The sequence below is a fragment of the Suncus etruscus genome, chromosome 20 (assembly GCF_024139225.1).
Source record: "Suncus etruscus isolate mSunEtr1 chromosome 20, mSunEtr1.pri.cur, whole genome shotgun sequence".
In the NCBI taxonomy this organism is placed as follows: Eukaryota; Metazoa; Chordata; class Mammalia; order Eulipotyphla; family Soricidae; genus Suncus; species Suncus etruscus.
The window spans coordinates 13,476,688-13,492,709 of record NC_064867.1 but is presented as its reverse complement, the minus strand read 5'-3'; the positions used below and the strand labels follow the sequence as shown (position 1 = coordinate 13,492,709).

General features: G+C 34.3%; 1 protein-coding gene across 1 annotated transcript in view; it reads right to left on the bottom strand.

The window, feature by feature from the left end:
• Positions 1-16,022, bottom strand: part of NEK10 (NIMA related kinase 10) — a 271,236-nt gene that overhangs the window by 151,237 nt on the left and 103,977 nt on the right. Inside the window, exon 23 of the mRNA XM_049766054.1 lies at positions 2,191-2,266. Within this exon, the coding sequence (XP_049622011.1) occupies positions 2,191-2,266 (76 nt within the window). The remainder of the gene's footprint in view (positions 1-2,190; positions 2,267-16,022) is intronic.

Below are 16,022 nucleotides of genomic sequence, written 5' to 3'. Positions count from 1 at the left end.
ATTGAGCTAATTTATTATGTTTAAATTTCTTTCTATATATTTTATAGATTCTCTGAACTTACCATTCCTCACACACAAGTACAAGGTTGATGCTCTCATACTAGCAATCTTAAGTTTAATTCAGTAAATCTGCTTATAACTGTTGGGTCAATAAAGTTTGACTTTGAATATTTTTTTGTTCTGTAACTTTCACAATCAAATTCCTGTGGAATTATATGACTACTTGACACTTTCTTGTTAAACTTTCATTATTACTTAAAAGAGTGCTAGTGAAACAAAAGGACACTTTTCTTCCAGCAGGAACAGGTAGGAATATCTTGTTTAAAAAATTATGTAAACAGGGCCAGAGAGATGGCACAGTGGTAGGGTGTTTGCCTTGCATGCAGCTGATCCAGGAAAGGCCTGGTTTGATTTCCAGCATCCCATCCATCCCATCCCATAAACAGATCAAAACTTTCCATTTTAGATATAATAAATTAGTGGGGCTGAAGCTATTAGTATAGCCCAATAAGGGCCTGCCACACATGTAGCAGACCTGAGTGTGATCTTTCCTATGGTCCTCTGAGCAACTCTAGGTGTGATTCCTGAGTGAAGTAACCTCAGTGTGGCTCAAAAATAGAACAAGAACAATTTAATTAAAAAGTAAATAAAGATGGGGCCAGAGAGATGTCATGGAGGTAAGGTGTTTGCCTTGCATGCAGAAGGTCGATGGTTTGAATCCCGGCATCCCATATGGTCCCCCGAGTCTCCTGTCAAGATTTCTAAACATAGAGCCAGGAGTAACCCCTGAGCATAAATAAATAAAAATAAGGATAACAAATTTAGCTTGGCTACCAAACTGTGTTTTCTCAAATAACTAGATTCAAGGACAAAGATATAAGGGCTTTCTAATAAAATAAATGAAAATTCATCCTCCAGAGCTCTGCTCTGAAAACTTTTGTCTGTGAAAGGACTTTGTAAAATGGGACTGTTATTTCCATACGATTTCCACCATCCCTCAGAAGATTCTCCCTAAATTCTATTTCCTGCTCAGTTTTGCAAAATAAACTAGATTTAAAAGGAAGCAGAGTCTTCATTATTTGATCTGCTGATTAAGATTTCAGATTTCCTTAAAATCTGCTGTCTATTGACTACAAAATCTCTTATTTCAAAAGATTCAAAAAAATGATATGCAGACATCACAAGAAGATTCTCATTTTGTAATTAATTCACTAATTACAAATGAACCTCAAAGTATACTAGAGAAGTTAGAAGTATCTCAATTCATTAAGATAAAAAATTTACTCAGAAAGAAATTAATCTTTTAAATTTAATCCAAGTATATATATATCATTTATAAACTCACATTAAGAAATGTATTCAGGGGCAGGAATGATAGCATAGCAATAGGGCATTTGCCTTGCATGTAGCTGACCCAGGACAGACCTGGTTTGATCCCTAGCATCCCATATGGTCCCCCAAGGCAGGAGTGATTTCTGAGTCCATAGCCAGGAGTAGCCCCTGAGCATCACCAGGTGTGGCCCAAAAGCAAAAAATATAAAATTATTCAACTCATTATTTGCTAGACATTGAATTGGGCATAAGAAAATTTTAAAAAATCTCTTTTCTATATCAGGGAAAAAACAAAAGGAATAAACCAATCAATAGTCAAAAGAAAATATTTCAAGTATCATATTAGGTAGCAAGTTTATATAATCATTTGGATCATTCAACAACCACTGCACTCCTCTTACGTGCCAATGCTCATATTAATTTATGAAAATAAGCCCCATGAATGGCATGTAAATGTATCTTGGAAGAAAAATAAGTTTTTGGGGCCGGAGAGATAGCATGGAGGTAAGGTGTTTGCCTTTCATGCAGGAGGTCATCGGTTCAAATCCCGGCGCCCCATATGGTCCCCCATGCCTGCCAGGAGCAATATCTGAGCCTGGAGCCAGGAATAACCCCTGAGCACTGCCGGGTGTGACCCAAAAACCACACACAAAAAAAAAAAAAAAGAAAAATAAGTTTTTGTTGTTGTTCAAAGAACCATAATGATATAAAATTCTATATATTCTATTACTTGGGCAATTAAAAAAACCATAAAACAGCATCTTTTCCTAAAATCATCTTCCCTTTGAAAGCCAAGAAAGGAAACAAAAGCCCAAACCAGTTGAAAATGTTTGACAACCATAACATATTTGTTCTTACCAGGAATATAGGATTGTTCCAACAACAGATGTGAGTTTACTGTTCTCTTGTTTCTGTTTTGCCAGGCCAAAGTCCGCTACAATTCACAAAACAAAACAGTGTTATTATATTTTCCCAGAGTTAACAACCTGTCTTGACTTTTAATATTCCTCACAGAAACTATTTTAGTTCATGACAGAAATCTTTTCTTTTACCTCTGTCAAAATTTTCCATGTACAATTTTCCACCACCACTCCCAACAGAAATCAACAATACCCTTATGCTATATATATTTTGGCATAATGAGCTTTATCATTTTTTGTTTTGTTTTGTTTTTTGTTGTTTTTTTTTGGGGGGGCCACACCTGGCGTTGCTCAGGGGTTACTCCTGGCTGTCTGCTCAGAAATAGCTCCTGGCAGGCACGGGGGACCATATGGGACACCGGGATTCGAACCAACCACCTTTGGTCCTGGATCATCTGCTTGCAGGGCAAACACCGCTGTGCTATCTCTCCGGGCCCGAGCTTTATCATTTTTATAAAGTAATTTTGGTGACTGAACCAGAGGTTTTTTTGAGCTTGTTATTCCACATTTGAGATTATCCTTCATGATTTTCAATTAAATAGAATGAATTGAAAATTTTTGGATGATCTAATTATCACTTCATAGATATATGGATGGATAAAGCAAGCCTGAATAACACCATCATGGAGATCTGAAAACCTAAATTAAATGATGTCTATTTGTACTCCCAGCAAAAATATTCTTGAGAATTACCTCAAAACTGTCACATATAATGAATTCTGATTTTTAAATTAGTTTCCAGATATTTTATTTAATGACAGTATTAGTTTTAATATTCAAAATCTCTTCAAATACTTTTATGAAAAAATATAACAATATGAAAATAAATTTCACTTGTCTGACAGTAACATAGAACTAATATGATGGTGGTCCCTATACATAGCCTAGTTGTATAGTTTGCGATGTCATTTAGATTTCTGAAACTATTCTCTGTGATGTACACACAATAACAAAATCACCTAACTCTATTTCTTAGATCAGATACCCATTGTGAAGCTCATTCTGTACATGACCATTTATATATAAAGGAGTACTACCTAGCCATTAGGTATTAAAAAATATCTCACCAGTAAAATAATGAAATTGTGTTATTTGTGGAAACACAATGAATCTAAAGAATAGTCTACCTAATGAAATAAGCTAGACAATGTTAAATGTCATTTTATTTTATTAATATGCGTATGTAAAGGGGGAACATTTAAAAAGTAAGACAAATCCCTATATACAAGTAAAAGATTGATAGTTACCAAAGGGGATGGGAACTGCAGTGTAATATGGGAAATGGCAGTCAATAGTATAGTGATGGTAGAAACTAGACTTTTGGTAGTATTGAGATTATAAAGTACAGGTGCAACAAATTATAACACTATCTACCTAAAACTTCTAAAATGCTTTAAACCAAAGTTACCTTGTTAGATATATTGGTATATCTAGTAATTATATGGCATAAAACACTATGACATTTTATTACAATGTCATTAAAGGAAACTAAAATTATTGATGAGAAACTTCCAAAATAATAGATTCAGATTTTCAATAATATAGAGATGGTTTTCATTCTAAACAAATTTAATAATGGTAATGGAGTGCTTTCCCCATATTCCATGTGAAATATGGGGAAAGAATATAAAAATTAATATACTAATGGTGTCATGAAGAAACAAATTTTAGTAAAAAGAAAAGTTTTCTAAAAATATATCAAGAATTGGGGCCGAGAGATAGCACAGTGGTAGGGTGTTTGCCTTGCATGCAGTCGATCTGGGATGCTTCTGAGTTTGATTCCCAGCATTCCATATGGTCCCCCAAGCCTGCCAGGAGCAATTTCTGAGTGCAGAGCCAGGAGTAACCCCTGAGCACTGCCAGGTGTGACCCAAAAACCAAATATACACACATATGTATATATATTGACAATTATTATAAGGATAAATTAATTAAGACATGGAGGCATTAACTCAAGAAACAATTTTTCTATTAATATAACCTTCTAGTTAGTATTTACTATATATTTCAATTCTTTTGTTGCCAATTTTTGTTTCCTTTTTTTATGATTACTGTATTTAAGTTCTATGGTATTTCCTTGTGTTTTAAATGTTTTCTGTTTTAGGGGTATAGGTTCCAGGAACAGAAAACAGTGCTTCAAACATGCAAAATATGCATTACATTTCTTATCCACGTTTTACAAACTAAGAATATCTACTGTCACTATTTATGATCAAGTTCTTCTACAAGACTATACCTGAGGTTCATTAAGTATTTAATTATAATATCTGGCTATACAGATTTGCAAAAACATAAATTTTAATTCAAAAAATCTTTACTTGGGATTATTGGATCAGGTAAGCATACTGTTTGATTTATTTTATTTTTAAATATTTTCTCACAAGAGAAAGGAAAGCTGAGGTTGCTTCTGCGTCCCCAATAGCATTTGCTATTTTCAGCTTCTTTTTCTCCCACTTAGTCCTTCTAATAAGCATAAAGTAACAGCTTATTATTTTATATTTGTATTTCCCCAGTAAGAAAAGCTGTTGATCTTTTTTTCAAGAACTAATTTGTTATCTGTTTCTTCTTTAGTGAAATGCTTAAATTCTTCAACGTGATATATGTTTCCATGGAGTTGCCTATTTTCTTATTACTGAATTTGAGATAAAAAAAATTTATAGCACTTGCAAAGATGTTCTTCAATCTGCAGCTTATCTTTTCATTCTCATAATAGTATCTTTCATTAATCTTTCAGAGTGCCTTTCAAAGTTTTAAACTTTGATAAAATCCTATTTCTTAAAGTTTTTCTTTTATATATTACAATTGTGATGGTCTTATTAAGAAATATTTTCCCAAACCATATAAAATTCTTCCAATTTATTCTGTTGAAAAAGCAAAGTAGAGGAGTAACCCAGAAGGATAAGAGACTGATTTCCAATTCAAAAGCCAGAAGTAATTGCCCATTTGTATGTATGTGAATGATCCTACTAGTAAAGGATTCTTACAACTCAAGTCAAAAGTTGTCTGATCAAAACACTTTGATGTGCATCCTGAGTCAGAAGGACCCAACTAAGCTGCTCCTGAATACCTGGACCTTAGAAATGGTGATTTATACACCATTTATAAGCCTTTATAATGGAACATTTTATTTGGAGCATAAAAATTTGAGTGAAAGAGGTTGTGAGTTGGAAGTTTAAGGAAGTGCTAGGCCAGGAAACTTAAATATGGTTCCCAAGCAGCCACCTCACTTTCTTTACTCCTTTCAAAACCTAGTTCTTCAGACAAGGGTCAAAAAGATCTTTGGAAAATCTAGAACATACATCACTACTTATAAGGTTAAAGTCCTACAAAGCCTTATGAAGAATACTTAAAAGATTAATATAAAAAAATAAAAGAAAGGCCAAACTCCTGTCAGATATGTAAAATTGTACATAATCTATGTTTCCAGAAAAGGTCATTTCTAATCATTGTTTTTAAATTTGCCTTGTTCTTCAACCTTCTTATATTAAATTCATTTTGAAATTTTATCTAATATTTTATTAATTTATTGACAGTTTGTATTTTTATTTATTAGTTAGTTTACAATCTTTAGAATTTCAGGCATACAGATTATAACTTTTTATGTCAATAGGATTAACTGAGCCCTCCACCAGAGTTTATTCTATACATTCCTCTTATCAGAAAATAGTTTGCTCCTACTTCACTATAAAAATAAAATTCATTTTTAATATTTATTATGAATTTAAAATCTGTAATTCCTAACTGGAATGCAAAATCCATAAAAATTATAATTTTGTTATATGTATATATTTGTACATATAACCATTCATCTACAACTATATATCTTTATTCTCTCAATCTAGTAATACTACTGACAAATAGAAGCATTAAAAGCTAACCTCTAGAAAGTAATGTTAAGAACTATTTAGAAGTTAGATATTTCTGTTTATGTATTGTCCAGAAAATATTCCAAATTAGCATAATACCTCAAGACTTCTAGGAACACACTACTCTGTTACCTCACATAGACTCTAAAAAGTTATAATGCTAAATGATAATTTAATTTTTTCATATATAATGCAACTATAAGGTTTTCTTGTTTTTATAAAAATGCCTTTGTGGGGCTGGAGTGAGAGTACAGCAGTGGGGCATTTTCCTTGCATGCAGCCGACCTGGGATGGACCTGGGTTCAATTCTCAGCATCCCATATGGTTCCTCAAGCCTGCCAGAAGTGATTTCTGAATGCAGAGCCAGGAATAACTCCTGAGCACCACTGGGACCCCCCAAAAATAACAAAAAAAATTTTAAATGCCATTGGTTTAAAAAAAAACTAAGCAGCAGTATTCACTTCATGCTTATTCTATTCTATAACATAGATTCATCAAAATTATTCTATTTTACTTTGCCTCATTTAAATAATAGAAGAAACTCGGATAAATGTTTGCAAAAACACAGATGGTTAGGAAATTTTCTTAAAGAGAGAAAAAGCTAATATTGTTTGACCATTTGGAAGATTTTAGTCATAGTGGAAATGTTTCTATTACTTTTCCCTCATTTGCAATTATATTTGGAGTAGAGGAAATGTTTTTATTTTATAACCCTGGTCATTAAAGCAATCATATGCCATGTAAGACATTTCAAAATGACAGTGGAAAACATTTACATGTACCACATTACCCAAAAAAGCCAACAGCTTTTTAAAAAGCTTCTTTGATGGCACAAGGAATACAATAAAAACTCAAATGCAGAGTATTTGTGCTATAATCTATAGCTTGCTGTCAACCTTCAAATAGGAAACTTATGTAGTCTCAGATTGAGTTCCTAGGCTATATTTCATTCTCTCCATATAAACCGCTCACCCAGAATCTGTGTCAGTTATTTGCAAAATCATACCTAGTCAGAAAGCTACATCCTTTTCTGGTATTCCACCCCCAATCCTGTAAATCACATGTCCATTTCAAGCCCCCAGTGAGGCTCAATATTCAGACTAGTTTGAGAGTTGATAAACAGTAGATGGCATAAGATGCCATGTCATTTTCTCTGTTTTCTGAGCTAAAAATCTCTGCCTCTTTTCATTTGCTCTTAATGCACTTATTTATCAACTCTTTGTCCAAACCTTTATTTTATCAAAATAAAAATGTTTTATTTGGGGATTGAAGAGATAGTATAGTTTGCAGGCTGCTTGCACACAGCCAACCTAGATTGGAACTTCAGCATCCTATAATGTCCCTAAAAGTGCTTCCAGAAGTAATTCTTGAGCACAGGGCCATGATTAATCTCTAAGCATTGCCAGTGTGAACCAAAAACCAAAATAAATAAATAATTTTCTATTTTGACAAAAAAAAAATTTCTAATGATTCACGAGTCCAAATCCTCCCTGCTTCTGCAATAACCTTGGTTATCCCATTAGAAAAAATTTTACTCCAAATTAATTATAGGATGTTTGGAACGATAGAAAAATATAGCAGTGGAATAATAGAATAATAGAACAATATACCAATACAAGAATGTTGATAGTTTACCAATGAAAACATCTACCACCCCTATCTTCAGCACAGCAGGCCCTTATATAAGGACAAGAAAGTCTCACTGATTGCTATTGTTTACAAATAGAAATCTTTATTAAGTCAGCTGTTCTAAGTGGCTCTTAGTCTCTCTTATAATCTGGTTAATTCATCTGCCAAATAAATGTACACCTACATTCTGTTCCAAATGTTGAACAAACTACTAAGGCTAAGAAAACATTCATTATAAAACTTAGCAGTGGGTAAGTGCAAAGAGCCTCATGTATAACATACACATTTAAAGTTATGATAAGAGTATTATAGAATAGGTAGATGTCAGATGAATGTAATATAGGGACAAAGCTAATGATATAAAATTTCTGTGACAAAATTATGATAAAGTAAATATCTGGAGGAAGTGAGGCTATCTAAATAAGAGCAAGGCACTGAAAAGAATTTTTGGTCCTAGGAAGGTACAACTGTAAAATTCTGCTCTGAAGGAAGCATGATCCACTAAAGATGGATAGAGTGTAGAAAATTTGTAGAGTGGTTAAAATATATAGGGAACTCTATGGTCCATGTTCAGAAGGCTGACCTCTCATTTGTTGGTAAACAAATTGTTGTTTTACTATAGAGTAGGAGTACTAAGTCGAAAATTTTTGTATAAAAATTGGTAAAGGTAATCAAATATGACTCAGTATCTCACCCCATCTCACTCTATCTCTCTGTCTCTATCTCTCTCTTTCTTTCTCTCTCTCTCTCTCTCACACACACACACACACACACACACACACACACACACACACAAACACACTCACTCACAGTAAAGTCCAAAAGATTCTAATATTTCAACCTAGTCAACCTAGTTATGCAGAACTATACACAGACAAGACAATCATAGTTACTGTTGAAAATTAATCTCAGTGAAAAACAGACACTCCCAGCTACTTATTATGATGCCTGGGAAAGAACACTAGAAAAACTCACTATGTAAAAACAACATATCCATAGCACAAAAAAATGCTACCCCCCCAAAAAATTTCTCAGGAAGCTACATCCTATCACAACACACACCCACCCATATAAAATATCCTAAACTACGACTATATTTATAATCTTTAGACTTTTTTCTATGACTATATAAATATATAAGGCCTATAAGTCTAATATTGGGAAGTGTTCACCCATTTTTCCTTAGTGGGTATTTGGTGCTTCCATATCATCTTACCCAATCAGCCATATATTCAGAAAAAAAGAAAGAGAATTTTTAGTCCACAATTAGAAACATACACGATTATAACTTTCTCAGGACTGCCATTCTTTTTCTTTCATTTTAATTTTGTTTTGTTTTGTTTTGTTTTGTTTTATCTTCAGATCACAACTAGCAGTGCTCAGGGTTTATTCCTAGCTCTATACTCAGGAATCACTCCTGGTAGTGTTCCAGGGACCACATGAGCTGCTGGGGATAAAACTTGAGTAGGTATGTAGGTAAGTGCTTTACCCACTATACTCTCTCTCCAGCCCTTAACATTCTTTTTCTGGAATCCAACTGTTATTCAATCTCAGAGTCCTACTATGAACCACTGGTGCATGAGAATTGTTTTTAAATTTAAAATTGTATTTAACCTAATCCATTTAATGGCTCCTCATTTTACATGACCATATTAGCAAACTGATGGACTTGGCAGAAAATATTCATGTTTCTTTAATAGCATAAAGGCAATATGTTGACTGAGAAAAAATCCTGAAATTCCATGGCTACTCTTCCCATAATAAATTTTCTAAGGGTATGAAACTCAATATTCTGTGTCTTTTAAAAGCGTACAAAGTTCTGTGTCAGCCCAAGCTCCGATAAATACTAATTTCATAAATAGAGGGTTGGGAGAACCACAATACTAGTCAAGGAAACTACAAAAATCACAATAGTATCTATTTTTCTTGAATTCCCTATAAGAAGTATAATTCTAATTCACTGGAAGTATTTTCTAATAGATATAATGACAAATTTCCTGACAACATATGAGCCAACCAACAATTAAAATCCCATTGTCACCTAGGAAACAACTACAATGCCTAGAAATCTAGCAAAACAAATCAAATCTGATTTTATAACTAAAACTTTGGTGGTGCTGAAGAAAGCAAAATTTTTCTTTTATTATTTCAGATTGCAATGTTAGGAAGGGATTGTTATTTTTCCACATTTTTTAATCCATGAGTAATATTTTATTACAAATCTCAAACTTTGGCCTGATAGAGACCCAAGTATGATCATTGTAACTAGCTGAATTCTGTATGTTTCCACATGAATGTATCTTAGTTCATTTGTTCATTCATTGAATCTACTATGCATTTATTCAATGAATATTTTTACTGAGCACTACTGGGTATGCTCCCCTCAAAAAATAAAAATTAAGTTAAAATTAAAATAAATACTTACAAAGTGCTGTTAGAGAAAAAAAAAAGTCTAGGTTTTCTTCATCTCAAGAAATGAGCAAATGCCTGATGTGATATAAGAGAATGCATTCCAGTATAGCAAGGAAACCTAAATAAGAATGCATTAAATGTGGGCCTCAATATGCCCCCTATAGGAAAAACTTTGAATTGAGTAGCAGAAATGCAGAGGAATATTCCAGACTGAGAGCAACAAGTTCCCCACATGTAAGTGTACACCCACAGTTTATTCATAAAAGAATAATATTTCCCACCAGGCTAAAACAAAAGGCATGGACAAGATTATGAAAAAAATCCTTGATTGCTCAAAAGGTTTTTAAAACAGCATGTCTGAAATCTTGCATCTTAAATCTCCTTAATTTAAATGTCTACCAATAATGCCACAAACTTCACAAACATTATTATTTCTCAACTATTCACCTATTTCAGTAAACAACCATCAGTTTGTTTTTAACTCTAGGTTCACAGTTATTCTCTTCGCCTTATTTTCTTTTTTGCTAATATAAGTAAAAATCTACATCATTTTTTTTCTGGACAATTATAAGAATCTTTGCTAGGAAAGAATGAGCTGTTTCCAGTTGCGGATGTGGGTGTGACTGGGATTGAGAGACAGTTTGCTGATTTGCTGAAGTTAACCTGAGTTGGATCTCTGGCATCAGTTATCTCTTGAGATCAAGGTGCTTATCACCCTGAGCGCTCCTGGAATAATTTCTGAGTACAGAGTTAAGAGTAAACCCTAAGCATCACACTAATTATGCTTCCCAAAACAAAAATTATAAAGTCATTGGTCATTTCCCTTCCTCCTTTTCATTTTCTCATCTCAATCTGCAGAGGCTAGAATTCACCTCAACAGTATCCTATATTGCTAGGGCTGTGCACATCACTGGATTTTGGCCTGCATAATCCATATCTATCTCAGGTTTCTTTCTTTTATTTTTTTATTTATTTTTTGGTTTTTGGGTCACACTCGGCAGCGCTCAGGGGTTACTCCTGGCTCTACACTCAGAAATTGCTCCTGTTAGTCTCTGGGGACCATATGGGATGCTGGGATTCAAACCACCGACTTTCTGCATGTAATGCAAATGCCTTACCTCCATGCTATCTCTTTGGCCCCATTTCAGTTTCTAATCTGTAATTGCTGCTCTTGTGTGAGCAATCAAAGACTCAGTCACAGTTGCCTCTCTGCTGGGTAGTTGTGGGAGTAACCTGTTGTCTTGAGAGGAGGAATATATTCCCTTCTCTATTAATAATTACTAGTTTTCAGCCTATGAAATTTATTTTTATTTATTTTTAATAATATCTTTATTTAAGCACTATGATTACAAACATGATTGTAGTTGGGTTTCAGTAGTAAAAATAACATTCCCCTTCACCAGTGCAACATTCTCACCACCAATGCCTCCGATCTCTCTCCTCCCCCACCCCACCCCTGCCTATATACAAGATAGGCATTCTACTATGAAATTTAACCAGAAGTAATTTGACACTTTGGGGAAAAATTTTTAGGAGTCAAGACATGCTATGCTCTTTCTTGCCTAATTCTGATGTAAAGAAGTTTCAGCCAGTCCAAACTGAGCACAGTAATGTTCAATCCACATATTGATGGAGCAAAACAGAAAGTATTGCTCTTTCAAGCTGTGTGAACTTACTGATTTCTATAGTCAGAAAATCACTATTTAAAGCATTTTGGTTTATATATGGTCTTTGATACTTTCTATTTAATAAGCATTTTTTTTTTTTGGTTTTTGGGCCACACCCGGTGACGCTCAGGGGTTACTCCTGGCTATGCGCTCACAAGTCGCTCCTGGCTTGGGGGACCATATGGGACACCGGGGGATCGAACTGCAGTCCGTCCGAGGCTAGCGCAGGCAAGGCAGGCACCTTACCTTTAGCGCCACCGCCCGGCCCCTAATAAGCATTTTTATTAATAATTTTTATTTTGACCAAAGTGTATTACAAATCATTCACAGTAATATTTTAGGTACATAGTGATATTAAATCAGGGGCATTCTACCACCAATGTTGCCCTCCCTCCACCCCTGTTCCCAGCATACATCCCATATCGCCCCACCTTTGCTCCCCAGGCTGCTAGTATAAGTGGCCCTTTCTGTGTCTAGCCTATTGTAGATTAGGTATTGATTCTGTTGTAGTTGGCTTTGGATTTGGTGTTCAAGTCTGATCATTTTTTATTTCTACTCAATGTTCATATGACTGTTTCGTCTTGGTGCCCTCCATTATTTCCCCCTCAATTTGTGAGGCAGAACAAGAGGGTTCAAGTTATCTGGTTCTGTTTGAAGGTAAGGAAAAAAAGAAAAAAGAAAAAGAAAAAAGGGGGGCAAAAATTCAAACAAGCAAAAAAAAAATGGGAGTTCTTCTAGAGACTATAAAAGTCAGTTTAAGAAAAGAAAGGGGAAAAGGAAGGAAAACATAAAAATAATACCAAAAAATCGCCCCCACAAAACAAAAACAAATAAACCAAAAGCCTGAAAAGCACTACAGCAATAAAGACAACAACCAAACACTAACCATGGTCCTGAAATAAAGACAAATCAAAACACAGAAGAAAAAAAAGGCAAAGAAAAGAAGAAGAAGAAGAAGAAAAAAAAAAAAAAAAAACAAGGAACAACAATTACCAAAAAAACGTTTAAAAAATTTAATTTGTGCTATTTTTTTGCATAGGCACAGTAAAAATTGGGTAGATTAGAAAGGGAAGTCCCCTGGCCTAAGAGATACAGGGTTTCTCCGCCCTTGAAGTATACTGTCATGGGTATAACTACAAGCTCCGTACATGCTCTTTTACTCTCCCCTAGGTCCTTTTGTGATGTCTGGAAGTTTTCCTTCTAGATTATCAGATTATTCAAAAACAGTTCTCACCTTAATATCTAACAGAATGTGGTATGCCACTATTCTAAAGCTGCTAATATTTGTTGATTACTTGTTACTGCAACACAGTATAACCTACACTGACCAATTTTCCAATTTTAATATTTTGCAGAAATAGCATATTTTCAACCTATAACCAATAAAAATCTTCATGAAAATAGTGGCCATGATTTTCATACCATCTGCTCTTTGCCAGATGTGGCAGTTGATAAATTAATTCCTAAAGGAAGAATTGAAAGGCTTCCTCATACCACTGTAAGCTCAAGGAAAAGTGGCCATAGCATTCATCTGCTATTCAATTTCACCTGTCAAGCATTTGATGACCATTGGTGTATTTGATAAATATGTTATATCTTTGCTGGTATTATCTGTAGCTATAGTCAAACATAATTTAAGAGACATCTAGAAGTACAAGAAGCAAATTAGGCTGAAGAATGAACATATGACCTCAAGTCAAGCACTAAGGTATGTCTCTGAAATCTATTACTTAGGACTGAATGAGATTTTAAATTTGAGAACAGGAGGAAAATGAGGGCAGCAACTATTTGCATGAAATGTGAATACTTGAAAAGGCACAAGAAAGAATGGGAAATGACAGGTTTGTGAATGAGTTCATTTGTGTATATATTCCCTCCTTCTTATTCATTTTGTATCTGGATGGTAGAGTGTGAAACTCACAGGGTAGGTGTCTGTAGTTAGAATTCACTTTGTGATTTGCCCACTGTAATGATGAATTAGGGTCTATTCTGATGCGTCCTATCCTCAAAGGTTACAATTTTAAAAATGCAGGGGCAAGATCTGGACATAAATAATTGTTAGTAGATTTTTTTGAGTGGAAATTTTTTACTTTTGTTAAGACTTTATTTAAGCACCATGATTACAAAAATATTTGTAGTTGGATTTCAGTAATAAAAAATGAACACCTCCTTTCACCACCAATGCCCATGTCTCTCTCCTCCCCACCTTCTGCCTGCATTTGAGACAGACATTCTATTTTTCTTGGACATAAATAATTTTAGATGGAAGATACAGTTGTTTAGATGGAAATATATAAAAAACATTAAAATTAGATAGTACTATCTGCTGCTTTGCAAAGATAAATTCCAACTAGCATGATTACTTAAATAATTGGAAACCAATCTGTTTTAAGACATCAAATTCACCTCCATTGAGAAAAATGATGAGGTAACTCTTAATATTTCTGAAGTTTTTTATGAGATATTTTTCAATACAACTTTTCAATATTGAATCAATGTCTTTAAACATCATTTACAATGCAATTCTCTACTAAGACAACTTGAGGAAAAAACCTTCCAGTACAACAAAAGAGAAAATTAAATAGGACAAGACTGCCCCTTTGTGGTCACATGCTTCATATGCATAAGCACATATACATATATACATACACCATGGTGCAGCATATTTTGTTTTGTTTTATGTTGCAACATATTTATACAAACACATATAAATATATTTATATAAACTCTGAATTGCAGTTCATGTCTTCGGCAAAATGGGAGAATCATTTTTATTTGATTTCAAGTTAATGTCCTAAGATTTTAATTTAACCATAATCCTTCATAAATATCTTTAATACCTGTATTTATCCTTGGGGCCACACCAGTGCTGCTCGGTCTTGACTCTGTTCTCAGGGATCACTCCCGAGGTGAGGCTCAGGAGACCAGATGGGGTGCCAGAAACAGAACCCAAGTTGGTCACGAGTGAAGCAAATGCCTTACTCACTGGACACTTATTCCAGACCTCATTATGTTTCTTATCTCATTACTACATCGCTATTGCATTTTTAATATTTTAAATAATCATAAATCTCTGCAGATCACATTAGCAGAAATAAAATCATTTTGTACACATTGGAAATAAAACCATAGCCATGACTTCTCCACACAGTTGTTTCAGTGGAGAGAAACCAGGTAAGGAGGAGGGAGATTTGGGACATTGGTGATGGGAATGTTGCACTAGTGGGGGGTGTTCTCTACATGACTGAAACCCAACCACAATCATGTTTGTAATCAAGGTGTTTAATAAAATATTATTTTTTTTAAAAAGGATAAGATTCTGTTCTGAGATTTATTGCTGCTTTTTATTTCAAATAGGAAAACTTTTACTTCATTAACAGTTTTTAGAAATCTTGATAAGTACAAATGGAGTACTTTTAATTTGACAACTTTCAACAGAATAAATCCTAAATTAAGTCAACAGTCATAAGAATTAGATAGGACACGGCATTATAAGCAATAAGAAGACAATAAAGAAAAACAGAAATGTGGCCTATTTCAATCAAACAAAGTATCCAGAGAGTCTTTTACAATTTAAATATAAGTAAAACTATATCTTTCTATTTAATTTCAGAGAATCTGGAGGTGGAGTATGTTGGGTAAAGCATGATTTGCATTGCAAGTGGTGAGCCAGGATTGTTAGATCCCACCCTCATCCCACCATACCCCACCCCATGCTTATCCCCCACATTAAGGCCTTTCTGAGCACTTCCACTGCCAGGACTGATTCCTGAGTGCAGAGCCAGGAGTAACACCTGAGAATCACTAGACCTTTTGAGGATTACAAAAGCAGTTAAGCATCCCTCTCCTGGCTCCCGAAATTTCGCTATAATGAAGGATGAAGGAAAAGCAATTTTATTTGCAAAGGTAATCTTCCACAAGCTCCATGCAAATGGGCATGGCAACAACACTGAATTAATTAAATATTCCAGAGAATTTTTGAATTATGAGAAGTAGAAGGAAGGTGATAACATATTGAACAGAGCAGAAATTCAGCCTAGGTGTCTGAAATAGGTTACAGAATTCCAAAAGATGGAACTGTGATCAATGCCCCAGGTCCCTCCCCAGTTCACATAGAACACCAAATGTAAACTGCCTTCAGCTACCAATAGTAAAATAAATTTTCATCTATTAAAAAAAAATGAAAGAGAAATCTT